At 41.1% G+C, this 21788-nt stretch overlaps 1 protein-coding gene across 1 annotated transcript in view; it reads right to left on the bottom strand.

Moving 5' to 3' along the window:
• Positions 1-21189, bottom strand: part of CRTAM (cytotoxic and regulatory T cell molecule) — a 30405-nt gene extending 9216 nt beyond the window's left edge. The window contains exons 1-6 of the mRNA XM_058664018.1: positions 21040-21189; positions 10583-10729; positions 7184-7336; positions 5545-5688; positions 4419-4580; positions 273-359 (exon numbers count right to left, since the gene is read on the bottom strand). Coding sequence (XP_058520001.1) covers positions 273-359; positions 4419-4580; positions 5545-5688; positions 7184-7336; positions 10583-10729; positions 21040-21085 — 739 coding nt within the window. The 5' untranslated portion in view covers positions 21086-21189. The remainder of the gene's footprint in view (positions 1-272; positions 360-4418; positions 4581-5544; positions 5689-7183; positions 7337-10582; positions 10730-21039) is intronic.
• Between the last annotated feature and the right edge of the window lie 599 nt (positions 21190-21788).

Below are 21788 nucleotides of genomic sequence, written 5' to 3'. Positions count from 1 at the left end.
GAGTGTGTGTGTGTATGAGATAGAGAAATATCTCAAGCAAAGAAAGTCTTGCACTTAGAGAGTATTGTGATACCCACAAGCTCATCCTGTCCAGCATGCGATTAATGTGGCTGTATTCTAGCATACCACAAAATTGGATCCAGTTAAAGGGGGTCCTGTAGGGTCTTGGTAAAAATAACAATTTTTTTATATCTGCAACTAGAAGAACGGCATTCCCAAGGAGACATGACCTTTTATTTTTTTTTTCCCCAAGTTTGAGCGATGACACTTACCAGCGCTAGTGGGCGTGGGAGGCTGAGTTCCCGGGGAGGACAGCGAGCTATTTTCCAGGACATCGGAAGCTGCCTCTTGATCTGCAACTAGGAAAAGGGAAAAACAAAATTCTGCAACTACAGAGAGCAATTTTACCCACATTATGCTCAGTCGGATTGATCAAAGAATATATTTGGCTGCTACTTGTTTGTGGAGGTTGTGCAGAGACCCCCTAACTGCGTGTTCTGCAGCCCTTGCACCGGGTTTGAATTTGTATCCTGCCGATTGCCCATCTGCTAACTCACCTGGCTTCAAAGGACAGCATGCTGGATCCCCCTGTGGTGGTGCATTTGCCTGGAGGAGGCACAAGCATTCACTGCCTCTAGCTGAGTGTTTACCAGTGCGCGTCTACCTAACCGCTTCCAAGCTTAAAAACATGCATCTGTTTGTTTTTTTTTTTTAAGATTTATTCATTTTTATTGGAAAGTCAGATTTACAGAGAGAAGAAGAGACAGAGAGAAAGATCTTCCAACCATTAGTTCACTCCCCAAGTGGCTGCAATGGCCAAAGCTGAGCCTATCTGAAGCCAGGAGCCTGGAGCCAGGAGCTTCTTCCAGGTCTTCCACGCAGGTGCATAGTCCCAAGGCTTTGGGTCATCCTCTACTGCTTTCTCAGGCCATAAGCAAGTAGCTGGATGGGAAGTGGGGCAGCTAGGACATGAACCAGCACCCATATGGGATAGTGGCACTTGCAAAGTGAGGACTTTAGTCACTAGACTACTGCTCCAGGCCCAGGAACTAGCATTCTTTTTTTGGAGGGGGTTCCTTGGTTTGATCTTTTAATTTTTTTTATTTTTTTATTAATTATTATGCATTATGTGACAGTTTCTTAGGCTCTTGGAATCCCCCCACCCCTCCCCACGCCCCTCCCCCCTGGTGGATTCCTCCACCCCGATGCAGCATTACAGTTCAAATTCCATCAAGATTCTTTCCTTAACATGCATCTGTTTTATAAGTTTTCCAAGCACTTGTTAAAGACTACTCATTTCTGTTTATCTGCCCATCCACTGATCTATCTGTTATTAGTAGGTGTTTTAGAGCCAGTCTCCAATGCTGCTGTTTCCTTGCTCCCAAATAAACTTGATAAGATGCTCAAATCTCTAATATCCATTTTTAAACAATTGTTTTTCTTATCTGTAAAATGGAGATACTTGGGGGTGGGCACTCAGCTTTTCTGTTCATATACCTGTGTCCAACAACAGAAGTCCCAGGTTCTATTCCTGCCTCCAGCCCTAACTCCAACCTTCTGATAATACAGACACTAGGGGGCAGCAGTGGGTTCCTGCCACCCACATCCAGCTGGGTTGAGTTCCTCCATCCTGGCTGTGACTTCAGCCCAGCCCTGGCCATTGCGTAAAAATCTTTTTGAAATGAAGATAGTTAACATTTACCTCTTGCAGGTATTTTTTTTAGCGTGAGAATGCATTCGTTTTGTGAGGTTTATTCATGTAACATATGTAGTTCGAAGCCTATTTGTTATGCATAATGCTTACTAAATGTTATTGCATACTATTAAAAATGTTTAGAAATGTCTCAGGAGGTTCAATTTGGGATAGATTTCACCTGTCAAAGAATAGGTCCATATGAAGAGAGCATGCTACACCTGTGCTGACAGTGATGCAACTATGGTACAGGAATAATGTCTAGAAAGCCTGCTGGTGAGCCCCAGTGTTCATTTAATCAAGGAACGTTCTGGAGATTTGGAAGTTAATTTCACAAATCAGACTGGAACCACAGAGAACAGACTGGTAGAATAGGAGGACGACTGTATGGCCTATACGGCTAACTGAACTCAGACCACAAAATGTCAGAGAAACTTGAAGAAAAGGTCTATTGACAACAAAGAGAGGAAAAAGCTTGAAACTATTCAGAAAAACCAGAAGCTAATTGTTAGAAGTACATTGTATGAGAAATAGTGAGGGCACTTAGAATAAAAAAGTGACAACGGAGATGCAAGTCTTCTCACACAGGGTTTACTTACGCAAATTCTGATATACAAATTATGCATATATGTAGGCTAGTTCATATGTTCCAAGCTAAAGTTTGTACTTTGATTTATCTTCCTAATTAACAAATGGCTAAACAGTTGCATTTAGACTGAATCCTGTTTTGAGTAGAAGGATACCGCACATTCTGGTTTATCTCCCTAGTCAATCAAAGTGTTCGAGTCTCTGCTAGTCATAGACACATCCTTAACAGCACTATCTAATTCAATTTAGTTAATTTTAAAAGTTGAGTTCTTCAGTAGCACTAGCTACATGTTTATTTAGAGTTTTGGGCAATTTTTCTCCATCCCTGGGAGCTTGGCAGCTTCTGAATACTTAAAGCCTTCTAACATGATCGTGATGTTTTTAATGAGAACGATTTCTAGGTTGAAATGCATCAATATTTTAAAAATTTGTAATAACTCAATGAATCAGTATATTCAAATGACCAGAAGAGTGTATTACGGAAGTCATGCCTGAGTAAATAAAAACAACCACTTAGAGTACATGACAGTTAATGGACTTTACTGTAACAGAATGTAAAAACTTCACTGAAGTCGTAACAAGTCCACACAGCAACTCGCCTGTAAGAAATCGTCTTGCAATATCCCCTTTCACAGAATTTTTGGTACATGGCTTGAATGACTGCTAAAAAGTAAAAATGTGCTTTTCAACATTGTTGGGTCCCTGATTTATTTTCTAAAAGACAGAAAGACACAAAAAGAGGGACAGAGAAACCATCCCCTGAAGGATTCACTTCCGAGAAGTCCACGACAGCTGAATCCAGGAACCAGGAACTCCATCCTGGTCTCCCATGTGGGCAGCGGTGACACGTACTTAGGCCATCGAAACTACTTCACTAGCGAAAAAGAGTGCCAAAGCACTGGAGCTGCATTTGAACCAGAACTCCAGCTGTTCAGCCTGCTGCACCAGAGCGTCCACTCCAGGTTCACTTATTTAAGAATGTGAACGTCTTTCGGAGCATTTACACAGATAGCCCCATCCTCCACATACACCAGGCTTCAAGTCCACTGATGGGATGGAACAACAAGTACAAAGTGGGTCACAAACGGGTAGGAGTGTGTGTGGAAGACTTCAGTCTAACTCAGCCTGTACGCCCCGGGGCCTTGTACAGTAACTTCCTCCCTGACTGCTTTTGGGTTGGTGAGAAAGTGGCTGTGGAAAGCATGTGGTCGTGCAAGCAGGCCTGCCAACCACAGTGACAGCCCCACGGCTTTCCCACGGGGAGATTCTCACAAGCAGAGTCACCCTGCGCAAATGCCCTTCATTGTCAGTTATTTCATCTGATAAATGAGTGTTGCTATGCAGCAGTTTCTTCTTTCCTTCATGTGATTCCTTGAACTTCAGGAATCGCCTTTTCCGTTGAGAAGTGACTTGTAAAACAAGCAAGCACACAGTCCTACTAATTACAGATTTCCATAGCCACATGACTGCTGGTAGGATAAGCCTTGCCACAAGGCTTTATGAATAGTTTTTAAGTATAATAGTTTTAATACATAGACTTATGAATAGTTTTTAAGTGCTTCATTGGACTTTTGGGTTAGGAATCATAGAACAGAGACTATGAAATCCTAGGCAACTTCTCGTCACATTTAATATATGATGTTTTGATGGTATTTGGCTCAGAATATTATCATAGTTAAACTAAAACTTTCCAGACAATCAAAACAAATCCAATTGTGCCTTCATAGAACCGTGCATGTTTTTTAGGAACATAAAATGATTTCTGTCACTATTACCTCCTTTTGGGTGAAGTACACTCAGTATGCTTCACAAGCTCTGTCCAAAAGCACGATGGGGACCAACATGTTTAAGGCCAAGTTATGCTAGCTGCCCTCATCCAAAGGCAAGGATGATGCTGCTGCCACACTTTGCGCCGAGCCACACTGTGTGCACAGTGGGGCTTCTACTGATGCTGCTTCGTCTGCCACCTTGTCACTCAGCTGGACAAGGCATCCATTACAATCATGGCATCCATTTGGCCATTAAGGAGATCTTTCTTGACAGTAATCTCACTCTGAAGGACTTTGGCCCAGCCCATTGAATTTCATCTGATACCGTCATATGACCCAAATGATGAAAGACAAACAGTTCTTCTTACCCCAATCTTCAAACTGGAAGGATGCTGCCAGATTTCTCGCTTGCAGGCCTTTGTGTCGGATAATGCAGTCCACTGTTGAATTTTTCCTGTATGTGTAGACTCTGAGCATGCTGGTGGTATTACATGTTTTACCATCTGTTTCAAAGTCATGGTGCGTTCTGCCTGTGTAGCAAGTTAAAGAGATGAATGAGGTTATGGTCAGCTAGCACTGTCGGGTGAGATTGGTTCTATTACAAACCACTCATCTTGACTTTGTGGCAAACACATTCGATTTCTAACCTCATTTTAGCCAGCTACCTTATGTGTTCTTGATCGGAAAGAGAAGGAAGTAAATGAGGGATCGGTTTCTATAAACTCTTCACTACAGGGGAGAAACCTCGAAGCTCATATGTTGTATAAGAATGAGAGCGTTTGGCTGCAAAATGTGATGACCAAAGAGCTGATTCATGTTTTACAAATAAGGTAAATGAAAAGGGAAGTCTAATGAAGCAAAGATGACATGGGCCTGGGAATCAGATCTGGGCTTTAGGTCTTTCCTCTCAACTGTGAATGGGCGTTTTGCAGCTCTAAGAATGTACACTCACACAGCTATTGGAGTTAGTGCCTGCTGACTCATAAACTATGAATAGCCCACCACATCACAATTAACCATCCCTTTTCAATTAAAGTCTCTGAGTTCAGACTACACACGATCATAATATCCTAAAATGATCATTGTAGGAATGAAATAGTACTGTAGCTTCCAAAGATGATCATCTATATTCTGATTGCCCATGATGTTAAATGTATTTTTAATTTCATGCTTGTGAAAAAGTATATGTTCAGAGATATAGTTACAAGATACTTTTATTTTGGGAAGTTTTGTCAAATATTAAGAAGTCATTATAAATAATCCATTTTAGGTTTCTACCTCATTATTGTGCAAAAAGTTCATGGTTTGTGATTAGCTTTTTGAGATTAGGGCATAATACTGATTGTCGGATAGTTTGGAAAAGAGCTGACGAATTGTTGAAATCTCATCATGTACCTACTGCCACCAGAGGGTGCCAGAACCTTAAAAAAAATCCCTTGGAACTATTCCTACAGAAGAAAACAAAGCAGAAACAAGAACCGTTTCTGCACATACCATAGAACTCCAAGTCGTTCCCAACTTTCCAGGTTATCTGTGGAGGGGGCTTGCTTCTCACAGTGGAGCACTTGAGTACAACACCTTCCTCTCCATTTTGCCCTCTGAGCACTGAAGCCTCCAGGGTTGGTTTAGAAGGAATTGCTAGGGGAAAAAAAAATTATGCACGTGTATTTCTGTCCAAGCTGGTTGGTTTACGTATCTCAACAAAGCACAAACCTAAAAGCTGTAGGGAGTGCTCTAGGGTAAGTTTAGTTGAGGATCTACCCTTTCCCAGACTGTGGTTGTGAAAAAGGGCTTTCACTTTGGCTGTAGTCAGTACATTTGTTACTCAGTGTGTGATTAATCACTGAAAGTACCCAAGCATACCACACCATACCATGGTTCTTAAGGAAGCTGTGTGTGGATGCTTAGCTGGCAGAACACCAAACAGAGAGCTTGATTGCAGCCTCACCTCCTTGATAAGTCCCCTGACTTCTTGGTGTGCCAGTTTTCTCACTTGTGGCTTGGAGAAATCAGCTCACACGTTGGTTCTTTCGACTCTAAGCTTCCATGACTCTGTGACTCACCTTCAGATAAGTTACTTATGTCCCCACCTAACATCCAAGGTGCATTTCTCTTATGAGGAACTTGTTGGTCCTTTTTCATCATGCTTTTGTCTCAGAAATGCATTTTAGTTAGGATTCTTTCTTTCCCTTTCCCACTCTACCTCCACTTTGGTTCAAAACTGCACGCTTCCACCTTTGTTTCAATCACCTTCCTGCAAACAAGACCTTGTGCAGGCAATTGTTAGCTCCCAGTGTGCGCTGGATGTATTACCTGCTGGCAATGCAAAGATGAGAAAAAGATGGCCCTGCACGATGCCTATTGTTTGGTGGTAATCTCCACCCCTACATTGCTAATTAAAAATTCTTGTTTTGAGTGCAGTAGGAGAGGAATACACAGGGCGTTCTAAACATCTGAGCCTGGACGGTGTGGGAGATACCCCGTGGGTGAGGAGAAGACAAGCCCTGAGCCAGGTAACTTACAATGGCTCCCACACCCACAAGAACCTACTTCTTCTCAACTACTTTCCCTCTATGTCTTTACAGCAGGGACCATACAAACACAACTCAACATCCTTGTGACAGAGGATAGGAGCAAATCATCCTGCAGCACAGCTACACCGGAACTCATGCTCTACCAGGATACACAGCCACACAGCCATGAGGTTCTATTGCATTGACGAGCAAATTTTACAAACTCCTTCTGGGCTGAGATAATTTCTACCTCATCTTTGGTTCCCTAGAGCCTTGCACACTACTTGGCATATCATCTGAGCTCACTAAATGTGAATTCTCCTTCTTTACAGGTCTCCAAGAAGAATATGTAGTTGATGCCAGAGACAGATTTCACAAGTTCACGACTGAATCTAGGCCTTCCCTCTCAGAATGGTCTCTTCTATTTTCTTTCAATAAAGGTGGCAGAGATTGCCTCGGAAATACCTTGCTACAAAGCAACAGTTTTAAAGTAGAATGTTAAGTTTTAAAAAATGGTGATGTGTTCCTAACTCTCACTCTCATCCCGGTTTTACTGGCCGGCGGACATACCCAGCACAATGACTTTCACTCATCCCGGTTTTACTGGCCGGTGGACATACCCAGCACAATGACTTTCACTTCCTTTGTTCTCACAGGGTTGCTGTAATGCAAACACTTGTACACGCCTTCATCCTGCAGGGTGATGTTAGACACGCTGATGGACAGCTGGTTGGTCGAGTGCTGAAGAAGCTGGTATTTAGAATTCTTTAAAGCTGCACAAGAGGGAAATCAAGCTGTTAGTAAGAAACGTATTGGATGAATACAGATTGCTCATTCGCAAGAGTTGCTTTTCTGTTCACATGTTAAGAAGAAATACTGTGCTTTCAGCTGAGCTGCGTTCCAAATTCTAGTGTCACCAGCTGGATGCCTCTCAGACTCAGCTTAGGAAATGAAGGTTTTTTTTTTTTTTTTTTTTTTTTTTTTGATAGTGAGAGCTGTGGCTTTATTTGTGCTTGTTGGGAATTAAAAGTGCTGTGCTTGTGACGAGTTTACATTGGTGAAGCACGGAATTTTTTTTCTGTCATGAAAATTACCTAACTGTGATTTATCGTTTTGAAGTCAGTTTCACTGCAGGCCTTTTTTTTTTTTTTTTCCAGAATACATATGAAGAGTGGAAATTAAATGCATTGGCTGGATGCTTTTAGTTTTAATTTTTAAATATTTATTATTGGGCCTAGAGCAATGGCTCAGTGGCTAAATCCTCACCTTGCATGCACCAGGATCCCATATGAGCACCAGTTTATATCCCGGCAGCTCCACTTCTCTTCCAGCTCCCTGCTTGTGGCCTGGGAAAGCAGTCAAGCAAGGGCCAAAGCCTTGGAACCCTTTACCCACATGGGAGACCTGAAAGAAGCTCCTGGCTCTTGGTTTTGGAACTGCTTGGCTCCAGCAGACAGATCTTTCTCTTTGACCCTCCTTCTCTCTCTAAACTTGCCTTTCTAATAAAAATACATCTTTTTTTAAAAAAAGTTTATTGTTATTTGAAGCTTCCTACAGACTGATTTAGTCCTTCCAGATAGTCAGCCAATGACACAAAAGCAAGTTCCAATCAGGGTAGATATTTGGAGCTGTGGCTAATGCGCCGCCCACGTGCCATCCTGGAGTGTCTGGATTGAGTCATAGCTTTAACAGTGATGGCTCAAAAGCTTGGGTGCCTGCCACACATTTAGAAGACCTGAACCGAGCTCCTGGTTCCTGATTGTGGCCTGGTGCAAGCCTGGTTGTTGTGGGCATTTTGGGAATGAATCAGTAGATACAAGGTTTCTGTCTGTTGCTCTCTCTGTCTTTTTCTCTTTCAAGTATGTATATATATCCATGTAAAAAATTATGTACATATATATTTCCCACTAATTGCAAATGTTCCAGTTGATGTCAGAAACTCCTTAGGAAATCACAGAATCCTGAAATGAGTGTTTTTGTCTTTTTCTATTGTTTTACCTTAATTTATTAATTCATTTTAAAAGATTTATTTATTTATTTGAAAGTGAAAGTTCTATAGAAAACAAGAGACAGGCAGAAAAAGAGAAAGAAACAGAGAAAGAGACCTTCCACCTACTGGTTCACTCAGTTGACTACAACAGCCAACGATGACCCAGGCCAAAGCCAGGAGCCAGAAGCTTCTTCCAGTTCTCGCACACACATGTCAGGGGCCAAAACACTTGGATCGTCCTCCATTGTTTTTTCCAGGCAATTAACAATAAGCTGAATTGTAAGTGTAGCACCTTGGACATGAACTAATGCCCGTACAGGATGCTGGCAGAACAGGCAGCAGCTTTACCCACTACATTACAATCCTGGCTCCATTTTGTTATATCTATTTTTTTTTTGCATTCTTAAGCTTTACAATACAAACAAGTCTAAACTAATTAAACCTCGAGTAGCTGACCAAGGAAAACTTTCCTTATCCAGAATAATAATTGCATGCTCTGAAACACAAATATAACGGAGTCCTTGAGTTCCCAACATCTTCTCTGTTAATATTCAAAAAACAGTTGCTGGGGGTAGAGAGATGAGGACTGTCCTGTGCTTTGGAAGGGGTTTAGCAGTAACCTGGCCTCCACCCACTCAACAGCAGAGGCACTGCCCTGGTTGTAACCATCAAAATTCTCTCCAGACAGTATCACATGTTTACTGGAAGGCAAGATCATTCCAGATGGAAAACTGCAAGAACTATTTCAAGCCATTCTATTGCAGAAATTCCGGAATCTTCATCACCCAGTTCGTCTCAAAACAATCAAACAAAAACCATAAAAACATTACTTCATAAAATTATCTTACTTAAAGTTGTTCTCTTGGAACTTTTACCATTAATGTCTACTTATTCTATTGGGACCTAGTAGTAGTAGTGGTGGATTTTATTTAAAATAATGTATTTGGTTTTGTTTTGAATATTAAAAACAACTATTAAAAAAAACTATTCATCTAATTGAAAGGCAGAGAGATGAAGAGAAATTTTCCATCTGGTCATTAACACCCCAAATGCCCGTTAGCAGGGTGGGGCCAGGTCAAAGCCAGGAGTGGAACACCCTTGGAGTCTCCCGCATGGGAGCTGCTTTGCTGCCTCCTAGGACCCATTAGCAGGCATCTGGACTGGAAACAGAGTAGGTGGGATTGTACTATGGGAAGCAATCAAATGACGCAATATCTTAACCTGATGTGCCATACCCTCTCCTCATAACACATCAATTTGTCACAATATTTTCAAGGCGTATCTAGTTGTTCAGAGGCTCTGCTTTGTAAACAAGAATGGAATTGCTGTTTTCCAGACTTTTGCAAGTATTTGGCAGGTAGAAATATTAATTTGAAATACCAAAAGTTCTCATTAGGAAGGAAAGTTTATTAAAATCCTACCCAAAGTCAAACAGATGACATAAATAGACTTTAAGGCTTCCCTTTCAACTCAGATTTCTAAACACTCATTTAAAGTGTGTTTTGAGAAGAGGGGAATGATTGTCCTGCTTTCCAGTATAATACATCCTGTTAATTTCTATAGCCTTGAACTCTTGATACTACAGGAAGATTAGAGGTGAAGAGAGAGCTGGGAGCAAGCTTTGCTCACCTGGAACGGCACTGGTACCTCCAGGTGTGGGCTCGTGGGGGCAAGGCCTTCCCCCTTCCCCCTAGTCAGGCTGCTGCCTGGCTTTTTTTTCATTTTGCTGTGATGGTTTCATGGTCACAGAGTCAAAAAGTGATGTGGGGGTGGGGACATGGAAATGCGCCTTGTCATTTGAGCCCCCTTTCACCTCCTGCTGGTGGGGTTTCCATTTCAGACTTCCTGACCCCAAAAGAGCCAAGTGTGAAGTAACGGACTTCCCAGATGCTGTTCACGTGGTGCAGGAGGTGGGCTGCACCCACCCTCCGAGTGACTCATGCAGAGTTTTCTCCTGCCAGCCTGTGTGACTGGAAAATCCCTGGCCTTGAGGTTGGGTGGTGATTTTGCTCTTCTTTCCTTCACTTACCAGAATGGTCATCTAAAAAAATGGTGAAGCCTGAGGGGGCCAGCCACTGCATGGGGGCAGGTTGCTTCAGAGAAGTGCTGCAGTTGAGCGTGAGCGTGTGGCCTTCCTCCACTGTGATGGTCTCCACGCGGTTAGTCAGAAGGGCTTCTGTGGAGCAGGAGCACAAGGCACAGTCAGTCTGGTGGGGCCAAGCCGCACCTGCCCTGTGGTCTCAGCCTAACCTTCTTCATTCATTCAATCATGTATCCATCTTCCAGAAATGAGGACATTTAAGTAAGTACTGGGTAATGATAGAAGAGGAGCAAGCATTGTCTGTGAAGATGTCTCATGGAGGAGGGGACATACAAATAGGTTTGAATGAAGGGGTTGGGTTTGGGAGGAAGAAAGCGAAAGATGAACGGCTGTCCTGTGTTGGGAGCTGCACCACGCAGGTCATAGGAAGGGTTTTCAAAAAGGTCACAGAGAACCTGTGTGATGAAAACACTATGCACAGGTTTCGACACTTTTTCACCCAACTAATTTTAGTTTCACCTTGCCATGAACTTTTTGCAGTCCCCTAGTATTAGCTACATTTCGCTTAATGTTCAAGCTAACTCTGGGATGGGTGCCGAGGGCCATGGGCTTCCAATCCATGTTGATATCACTATGTCAGCTGGGCCATATGAGTGCGACTGCAGAGTCAGGCTTTCAGGCCTCAGTTTACAAAATGGGAATCTTACACCTTTAAGTACAAATTGTGTGTCTGGCATTCTAAGAGATAGCCAGTGGTGACCTTGTGTGGTATGGAGCTGTCCACAGTGCAGAGTAACTAAGCCCCACCCTTCTGAGAGCTTCTGTATCAGAGGGACAAGGTTCTAACATTTTTTTTCTAATTCAATATTCCATAGCAGTACTTTTTCCAGGCAGCATGAGAATCTAATTTCCCCCAGTCACAACCCTGAGAGGATGATACATAATTGACACTAAGCAGCAGCAAATTTGTATTCTCCTCTTTATCCCCCCATCAAAAAAAAAAAAAAAGTAAATTGATGAAAAAATAAACTGGCTTTAATGCTGATTTGCACATTTATTGTTGTCCATTATTTCTTCAAGTTTTAAGTTAATTCATCTTTATGGGGAGATTCTTATCAACGAAAGTATGAAACACTTTCATAAACAGAAGAATGCCATGGGGCTTTAAATTATGAATCATAAATGTAACGAGTTTTACTGCATCATCTTAAACCTAAGAAAATCAAGAAGGGACTTGATCTTGTGAAAAGTTTCAAGTATTAGGAAGAGTGGTTTGGAGAACGTGGGAATTAATTGGTGCAGAATCTTCTGTTTGCTCCATTCCCAGGTCATTAACTTCCATCTAGCCTCCGGCAATCATAACCCAGAATTATTGCATTGTATTCATGTTGACTTTCATGGGAAAACAGTTTGCTTGAGTTCTAATGGAACAATACCCATATCATTAGCCAAGTCTATAATGAACAACAAAGAGCCAATAAAAAAAGGTTTGTGGATTCAAGCAAGCATTGAGGCATGAGGCCAAAATTCTGGTTAGGCTTGACCACTTGGAAATATTTTCTTTTAAAGTCAACCCGTAATGGGTTAGTAAGCATAGTATTAATACAGATGCTTTGAAATGGCTGGAATTTCTTTCAAGGGATTTTTGTTGCTAATAAAGATTTGCAGAGTCCTTCAGTCTTGTGTCCTCACAATGTTCATGTTACATAGCTGAGCAGAACAGCAGTATCAAACCTTGGCAGTGCCTCATCATCTCCTGGGGAGCTCTCAGAGACCCTGATGCCTGGTTGCACCCATTGATTACTAAATTAGACTCTTCAGAGGTGGCACCTGCCATCAGTTCTCCTGATCCTCACATCCAAGCTCTCAGATCAATGAAATCTCGAAGCATGCTGTTTCAGCGCACGAATCATTGAGGATCAGCATCCTACGGGTACTCCTCGAGTACTTGGGGCTGCGCTGTGCTTATGCAAGAACCATGAGCAACAGGACGATAAGAATGAATGTTGTTTTCAGAGAGAGGTGTTCCACAATCCCTCTGTAGGCAACCCAATACCCCCAGTTGGACTGAATATTTTTTCAGTATGGGCCTCCTAAATCAACCGGGGAAAAAGCAAGTGAACTGAGACCCTTATATTAAAGTCAGTTATCATTTTAGATAGGCTGTGGGGCTCTGTTGGGGCTGATGGTGGAGTCAAGAATAGCCGACCCCTGTCTTCATACAACTTTTGCATTCCCATTGTAGTTCTTTTCGGCCTCTGCAAAGAAACGAAGTCTACTGTCTCTTTCGTGGTCATGTAATTAAGGAGGCTATGCCTTTAGTTTCACTATCATTTCCCCTCTCTTCTCCTACCTGCCACATCTGAATACATTATAGTTTGTCACTGTCCCTCTAAAAATCTTACTCTCTGCTGAGGACAGGGACTCAGATGAGCTGACAGGGCACTGGGGACATTGTCTAGACCCGCTGTGGACCATGTAGACTCTGTTTTCTCACTATGCCTAGGGCTTCACTCTGGAGTGGTTAATACCTCACAAGGCTCTCATTGACCCAGTGGTCACCAAAAATAATCATGCCTTTTTCAGAGACCTTGTGGTTACCACATGTTTCCCTCATCCTGTGTTGATAATTTAATTTGGAACCAAAGTTCAGGTTCACATTCTCTCTGGATCACTCTTACATGTGCAGTTTGGACTAAGAAGTTCAGCTCTCTGAGAAATTTGTTTTTCTTTTGGTTCTCTTCTCTCCTTAGTGCCCTAGAGCTGGTATTGCATGAGCTTACTGCTGTATTATATTCATGTTTCTGTGCAGAATTGGGGAGGTACCATGCTGCAATTAAAACATACACACACTCAGGTCAAATTGCCTGGCTCCCCCCGTTACTAGCAAGACAAATTTGAGCAAGCTGTCTCAAGTGATGGTTGAACCATTGCCCCCTAATAATCATTTGAAGGGTTGGACTGATTTTTGCTTTAAAAAGAGATATTGATGGGGTCAGCCTCAAGTAACAAAACTTTGTAGCTCTGCAGTTCAGCTAGGGATCTCCCCAAATGTGAAGAACCACTTCTTACTTGATCTTCTAAGATTCTAGCCAACACAAAAAGAAGAAACACTTATAGTCACAGGAAACTTCAGGCAATTGGAACAGCTCTAGAAGATGGAGGACTTCAGTATCATCCACACTGATCATAAAATTCTTTTAACAGACCTGAGAGGCTAAGGGTAGAGTTAGTCACACTGTTTCATTCTTGACATACTATCGTCATTTGATGTAAAGAAGAGAATTCTGTGGAATAATAAAGTTACACAATTGTCTTCCACTTCTCCCTTCATTAGACACACTATTGGCTGTTGAAAAGTTAACTTCTTTGTAGGTGTGTGTTTGTGTGTGTCAGTGTTGCTCTGAAAACAGTGCTGCTCAGAAAGGAAGCCTCTGGTTGCTCTGGCTACAAAGTCAAATTTTGCTTTTAGACGCTGATGACTCCGCTTGCTTTGCGTCAGTGTGAATGGCCCGGCTGTGTTGCTGCACTTGGGCAGCTACCCCCATCCCATTTAGACACTCAAGGATTCCTCTCCTACATCATCCCATCTTCTCTGTATCATTATTTTATTTTTCTTTAGTGGTACCACTGATAAATACATTCCTTATTATTTCTCCCATGTAAAAAAAAATCAAACCAAAAACTTTGCACCTTATTTCCCTATTCCATTAAAATTTATCAGAAATAATTATTTACAGTTGTTGATTCTATTCTCCTTTTTAAGTTAGGTTTTCCTTTTTTTTTTTAAGAAAAAAAGAATTCATCTGAAAGACAGAGTGACAGAGAGGGAAGAAAAAGGTAAATACAGTGAAAAAGAGATCTTCCATCTGCTGGTTCACTCCCAAAATGGTTGAAGTCAGGAGACTGAACTTCCATCCAGGTCTCCCACACACATGGCAGGGGCCCAGGGACGTGGATCACCTGCTGCTGCTCTCTCCAGGTGCATTATCTGGGAGCTGGACTGGAAGCAAAGCAGCTGGGACTAGAACTGGCAGTCCCATATGGAATTCATGCTTAACCTGTTGTGTCACAATGCTGGCCTTCCCTGGAGGAGTTTTCCACTCCATTAGTCTAGTGAAGCTGCTATTTGTGAAAGACCTTTCCATTGCCATTGGTTAATGGTTAATGGTTTATTCTTATTCTATTCAGCATAGTTCCATAGCCAATCAAAACATATCTACGTATCATTTTCTCCATAGTCTCCTAAGTTGCTGGTTGCTGCTTCTCACCCTGCATTCTGCATTCCTGTCAGTGGAGGACAGACCTTGGCTATCTTCTCTGCCCTGTACACACTCGCTTCGCCAGCCATCTCAACTAACCTGGCTACTTCACTAATGGCTCCATGTATAAAAGACATATCAAATCTAGCAGCTATTAAGAAAAGTCTTGATTATTTTTTCTCCTTCAAATTGTATTCTTCCTCTAGGTCTTGTCACTGACAAATATCAAGCCTCATTAAGCAAAGAATTAGTAACACTGGGACTGGCATGGTGCCATATCAGGAAAAGCTGCTGCCTGTGATGCCTATATCCCTTATAGGCACTGGTTCAAGTCCCAGCTGCTCCACTTCTAATGCACCTGGGCGAGGAGTGGAGGGTGGCCAAAATTCTTGTATCTCTGTGTCCATGTGAAAGACCTAGAAGAAATTCCTGGCTCCCGGCTTCAGTCTGGCCCAGCCCTGCTCTGGGGGCCATTTGGAGATTAAATAAATGGATGGAAGACTTCTCTCTCTCTCTCTGTCTCTCTCTCTCTCTCTCTCTCTCGGAAATTCTACCTTTCATATAAATAAAACCTTTTAAGAAAGCCCTAGTAATCCTATAGAGAAGAGATTGCTATTACAATTTACAGGTGAGGAAATTACAGTTGAGGTGGAGCAACTTTTGATGCAAGCTTTCAATCTTGAACCAAGTTCTTGCATGGTGATGATAGTTGCTTTACTCTCAATTCTTCTGCATTGTTTTGTATGGTTGCTTTACATTTCTCTAAAATTCATTCCTCACAGAAATGATTACAGCATAAACTTTAAATGTAATGGTTTAATGTCAGTTCTCATGACAGTTACCACAATGCAGGCGGAGGACAGATATTGCCTTTTAGTTGTTCATAAAAATACTGAGAAACAAGAAGGAAAGTTACTAGAAAAAAGTCACTCATTCAATTAATGGTAGGAGAAAGACCAGTGTTAAGAAACATGCCCTAATTTTATCCTTCAGGCTAGAAGTAGCACTGGAAGCTTTGTTTCTGTTCTTATCTTTGGTGAAATGATTGTCTGGACAGGAAGACTGCATTTGGTAAGGTGAGGTTGGTGATACCTATCTGCATTCTGTTTGGAAATAAATATCTGCAGTTTTAAAGATGTACTCATCACTTATCATTTTCTTATGATGCATGTTTATGAATTAATGCTATTTAATTCTTACAGCATCTTAAAAATTGCAATGAAATGTACTATAGATTTAAGCATGAAGTACTGGATACCTTGAGATTAGTACTTTTTCTTTTTTTCCCTTCTATTTTGTTTTTAATTTTATGATACAATTCCATAGGCTCTGGGATTTCCCTTGTCCCCTCCACAAATTTCCTTCCCCAACTCATCTCCCCCATATTATTATAATAGTGTAGTCCATCATAAGCAGTCATAAGTCCATAATTCTGTTATTTAAGTGTATCCTGACAATGTGAGCATGGACAATGGCAGACAGTCCAGCATCCTATTGTCAAGATAACAACACCTACTGGGGAGAAAGGTACCCTCCTTCACCACTGGTGGGAATGTAGGCTAGTACAACCAATATGGAAGTCAGTATGGAGAGTGCTCAGAGAACTGCGAATAAACCTGCCATATGACCCAGCTATTCTGCTCTTAGAAATATATCCAAAGGAAATGAAATCTGCATGTAAGAAAGGGATCTGCAATCCTATATTTAGAGCAGCACAATCTGCAATAGTGAAGACATGGAAACAACCCTGATGCCCATCCAAAGAGGAGTGGCTAGAGAAACTGTGGTACCTCTATTCCAAGGAATACTACTCAACCATTAAAAAGCATGAAATTCTATCATTTGCAACCAAATGGTCCCAACTAGAGATCATTATGCTTAGTGAAATAAGCCAATCCAAAAAGAACAAATACCATATGTTCTCTTTGATATAATGCAAACTTCTTGCAAATTATAAGATCAATAGCCCTTTCAATATTGTTTTTTTTCTGCAGCTCTTGGTTTTTATTTTTCATTTCTTCAAAATAGTTTCTTTTCTCTTATTAAATTCTTCACTGATTCAGGTCTTACAGTAACATCATTTTCTACAAGAAAGTTTTTTGTCTTCTTTTTCATTTCTTCATCGACACATTGGTTATTCAGGGCATGTTATTTGATTACATGGTGTTGTAAATCTTTTTAACTGTATTTCTATTGTTGACTTTGTTTTGTGACTTTTCATTTAAGGGAATGCATAGTAACTGTGTAATAGAGACTATTATATCCAGATGTGAAGATATAATGCAGTATGCATCTTTACTTCCAGATCAAAGATGGACTCACAAAGTAGTTGCTTTTGCTGTTGAGAATTTTATACTTTATTACTGACCAGACTAACTCCAACTAGAGATTCTCAAGTTATCCATGGGTAGGGTTTGAGAAATAGAAGTTATTTTCTTTTTGCTGCTTGTCTTGTTTTTGGTGTATAGGCCCAGTTATCTTGCAGTCTTATGTAGACCCCTTGTTTAATTTAGAAACAGGAAATCAACGTAGAAAGGAAGAATAGCCCCAGTGAAAAGCCACAGGCCCAACCAGCTTTGCTTCAACTGCAGAGCTTAAAAATGGTGTTTAATGTATCTAGATCTTATTAAGAAGTGGTAGGCAGAGGTGGCCATGCCTGAGTTTTGATGGCCTAATCTTTCAAGTTAGGCTCCCCATGATCTCCTCATTGCTATTGGAAACCAAATCACAACTAAATGTTTTTCTCTCACCTAAATTTGGAGTCTGACTTTCACCTTTGTTGTGAGAGGGGTGAGGCTTGAAGTATCTTTCTTGCTTACCACTTCCTTCACTGCAGGCTCTGAAACACACATGTGTCCTCATCCACCCTAGGCTTGGTTATGTAGACCCCAAGAGCCAACTTCCTTGCTCTTCACATCTGGGCTTTATTTCTTATCTGCAGATTAGCTCACATGCCGAACACAGAGATCTTAACAATGGCCGTGGCATCTCTCCTGTGTGGTTGCCATTTGCTTTTGATAGGTTTTGTTTATTGAGTGGATTATTGACTCACAAGTCAATGATCAGTTTCTCCACAATTGAATTTGTCTGTCAAAGCATGGCTATGTGTTATGAAACTGTTAGGTGAGCCTGGAGCTATAGACTGTGACTGGTTTGTATAAGGAAGTGGAACCATGACCTTCATTGTCATATTCCACCACAAATCCGTGAAGTAATTATGCTGTCAGTGGATGGTTCCAGGCTGTAGCACATGTGATTAACTCTCAAACCAAAGGGCAAGCAGCAGTCACAGTCACTCACTAAAACACATGGGAATAAAGCCAGTGCCAGAGTCCCCCAGTGCCAGGGTCCCCCAGTGCCAGAGTCTCCCAGTCTTTCCTGAGATTCAGAGAACTGCTGTGTGTAATCTTTGCTACAGATAGTCATAGTAAACTGAAAAACAAAATGTTCATGCCTCACCAGCCTGTTACTGCACACAATAAGTTTAAAACCAGTGCAGAGAAAGTCTGTCTTGCAGGGTTCCAAAATTCAGTCTGTCTGCTGGACTCCCTTGCTCTCCTGTCCTCTTAGTAGCATTCATATCTATTATAGATGTGTCGCCTCCGTCCTGACTATCATATCTAATATAGATGAGTCACCGCCGTCCTGACCGTCGTGCTCACTAATGTCATCATCAGTCACTGAGTAGCAGATGTTAGAGATGCGTCCAAGTCTCTTTCATCTGCAAAACTTCTCTTTGCTCAATTTGTTCCTTTTTACCCAATAACTACTGTGGCCTTAGCTTAGGCATCCAGAATTTCTTTCTTGGGCTACTGTAACAACTTTCTTTTAGCTTGTCATTTTTTCATGAATGTAAATAAATGTATATACTCAGAGATCAGTATTTTATCAGGATACTAACTTTTCTCTGTCATTTTTACATCACATAATAAAGACTAGAGCTAAACTAAAGTCAGAGACACACAGAAAGTTATTTCTTGAACCAGAGCATTATTTACATACAGTGACGAGGTGTTACACAAAACTGGCTTTCACTATAGACCATAAAACAGTAATTTTTATTATTTTCAGATAGAGTCAATAAAAAATTATATGTGTGAAAATAATTTATACTTGTTGAAATCAAATTATTTCACGTTTTATATAGCTTCCAAGAAGCAGTCTCAACAATGACAGTCCAGGTCAGAAAGATCCAAAGAACTACTCAATTTGCAGTTTATCTTTTTTATATTCTACTCCCCACTAAATAACAAGGATGGGACTGTTCAAAATTTGACATTTCCATTTTCCATTGTCTAGGTCAATGGGATGTGTTTTGGAAGTTTTTTCTTTTTTATTTTGTTTTACTCATCCTGGGAACTATTTACTCCAAAACCAGCCTTGAAAAGAGAAGAGGCTTCAAAGTTACGGTTGGGTGTGTGTGCAAATATTTGGCAGCCACAGGGGTTGCGCAGTAGAAGCCGTCTGAGTGGTTTCTCTGTAGTTTAATTTGCCAACGTGAATAACATTTTTCTATTCTGCCAAACCTGATGATTTGCTGCCTTTTTGTTGATGAGAAAGCAACCTGGTCATCTCCTTCTCTCCTTGGGACTCTGATGGGCCTGGACAGGTTGAGAGCAAATCAGTAATTGATGCTCAAACAATGCCATTGAGTGGGGTGCCCTCTGGCTTATTCTTTGCATTAGCTTTGAAATTGAATTTTCCAATATTGAATATCCCAAATAATGTCAGTTGCTGGCTTTCAAGCTTTTGATCTATATCAAGGAACCCATTTTTGAAAACAATCCCATATACACACACCAATGTTAAGAAATAAATATCGGGAGACAATGTTTTTGCTGTATGCTATATAGGCCGATATTTTTTGATTCATTCTAATTGCCAGATTATCTAACTTGTTTTAACTTGAATTTTCTCATCTGTAAACTGGGGACATGAATTCCTGCCTCAGTAATTTTGTAAGAATTAAGCATCACGAACATAAAGTACCTTGCACCAAACAAGACACAGTATTTCCTCTTGATAGAAATCGTATTTGAGCATTTTATGTTCAAGAATATCTGCTTTAGATTTACCTTAAAACTTGATATTTACTGTTAGAAACTTGCTTTTGTAAGATATTTTCCTATGAGGTAAGAGCTAAAAGTCTGAAAAAATTAAGGTCAGTTAAAGACTTCAAACTTTGGAATAATTGAGCTCCCTGTCATTTTAGCTGTCTAAATGTACTCTTTCTGAATATGTTAGCTATTTTTTAAGCCACTTATTGGTTAAAGCTAATATTATTTCCTACCAAAATTGAATCCTTGTTAAGTGCCTCAGGGTATGGGGATCAAAAAAGAAAGCATTAATTGAAGTGTAGGAAAAAAGTTGAAGGACCATTAGATGAGAAAATCTAGTTTTGTAAAATGAAATCCTTGAGATGCCATTCTGTAGTGAATACCGATTAAGAAGAATCAGTGTGGTTTCGGAACTGAACCACAGATTTGATGCTAGGAAGCATCGGATAACCAATCAAGCAATGGGCTTCAGAGTGGTTTTATTTCCATGGGTCTAGTACAAGCTGTGATCAGACACTGGGGGCCATTAGGATCTGTTCTCCATACCCTTGCCTCACTCTGGGGTGGCAATAGTTCTACCTGAGCTATTAGGTAAGAGTGTCTTCAATTTCCAAAATGTTGTATTTGATTAAACATCAGAAACAAACACAGCTCTCCTTGGACTCAGGATTATCTCTAAACTAAATAAGGTACTTTTACATTTGATAGTCGATTCTTAGAGAAATCCAGGTGGATCAAACATTTGGTATCATTTTAATTTTAAGATGTACAAGCTAAATTTTAGAGAAATGGAATTTCTAGGCCAATACTTACACAACAAGGAAGGTTTAAAATCTAAAACAAATGTCTATCAACTGGTACACTCTTGCACTTTCTCATGGCATGGATCCCACAGACACACTGCGACAATCCTTCTAGATCGTTTAAGTAGTTGAACAAGAGCTTAAATAAATCAATACTACCCCTTAGATGAGTGATTTTTTGCTGTGTCTAGAAGATGCTAGTCAAGTTTCCTGCATTGTTTTCTGTAATAGGGCCTCCACAAGTGCAGGTGCCTGATCTACAAAAACCTTGGGGAAAACATCAAGCTGCCCAAGCAACAGAAAGATTCGCTCTGAGTGCTTACCTTGCAAGGGGACCCAGGCCAGCCAGCTAACCACTCTCCACCACATAGTGTGCTGTGCTGCTGTGACACTCTGTCCACTTCCTCTGGATTCTGAAAAAAGTGGAGTGGAGTAGTTTCTTTTGAAGGGGAGCAGCAGTGACTCTGTGATCTCACGTGTACCAATACCGCGTCCTCTTTGGGAGCCCCCTTTAAATGAACCACCCCTCCAAAAAAACACTTCCTGGTGGAACTTTTTGGAGTTTAAATATGCCACTGTGATTACAGAGAGGTGTGAATTGTGTGTTGATGACAAAAATTGGTCTACCACAAGTGGGTAGCCCTCGTAAGTCAACCAGTTGTAAGGTTTTGGGGGAGGAGGAGAAAGTGGGTACAAAAATAAAAGTCCCTGGTTTGTGATGTCGTCATGATTTTTACTTTTCTAGCTTATTAGATTATTCAGCTGAGTTTTGCTCAATCCCTGTGAAAGTTTCATAAATATATTTTAAAGATTCATTTTTTTTTTTACTTTAAAGTCAGTGTTACAGAGAAACGGAGAAAGAGAGAGAGAGCTCCTCAGTTCCCTGTCCTCTTCCCAGATGGTTACAATCACCACCAACAGAAGGTGCGGAAGATGCTCTCCTAGCATACTGGAATGCCTTGTTCACGTCCTGACTGCTCTCTGCTTCCCACCCAGCTTCCTGCTGATGAGCCTGGGAGGCGGTCGATGACAATCCTCCTAGTTGGATTCCTGCCACCCATGCGAGATATGG

The sequence above is a fragment of the Ochotona princeps genome, chromosome 4 (genome assembly GCF_030435755.1).
Source record: "Ochotona princeps isolate mOchPri1 chromosome 4, mOchPri1.hap1, whole genome shotgun sequence".
Classification (NCBI taxonomy): domain Eukaryota; kingdom Metazoa; phylum Chordata; class Mammalia; order Lagomorpha; family Ochotonidae; genus Ochotona; species Ochotona princeps.
The sequence above is the reverse complement of the archived record's forward strand: the minus strand, read 5'-3'. Positions and strand labels throughout refer to the sequence as shown.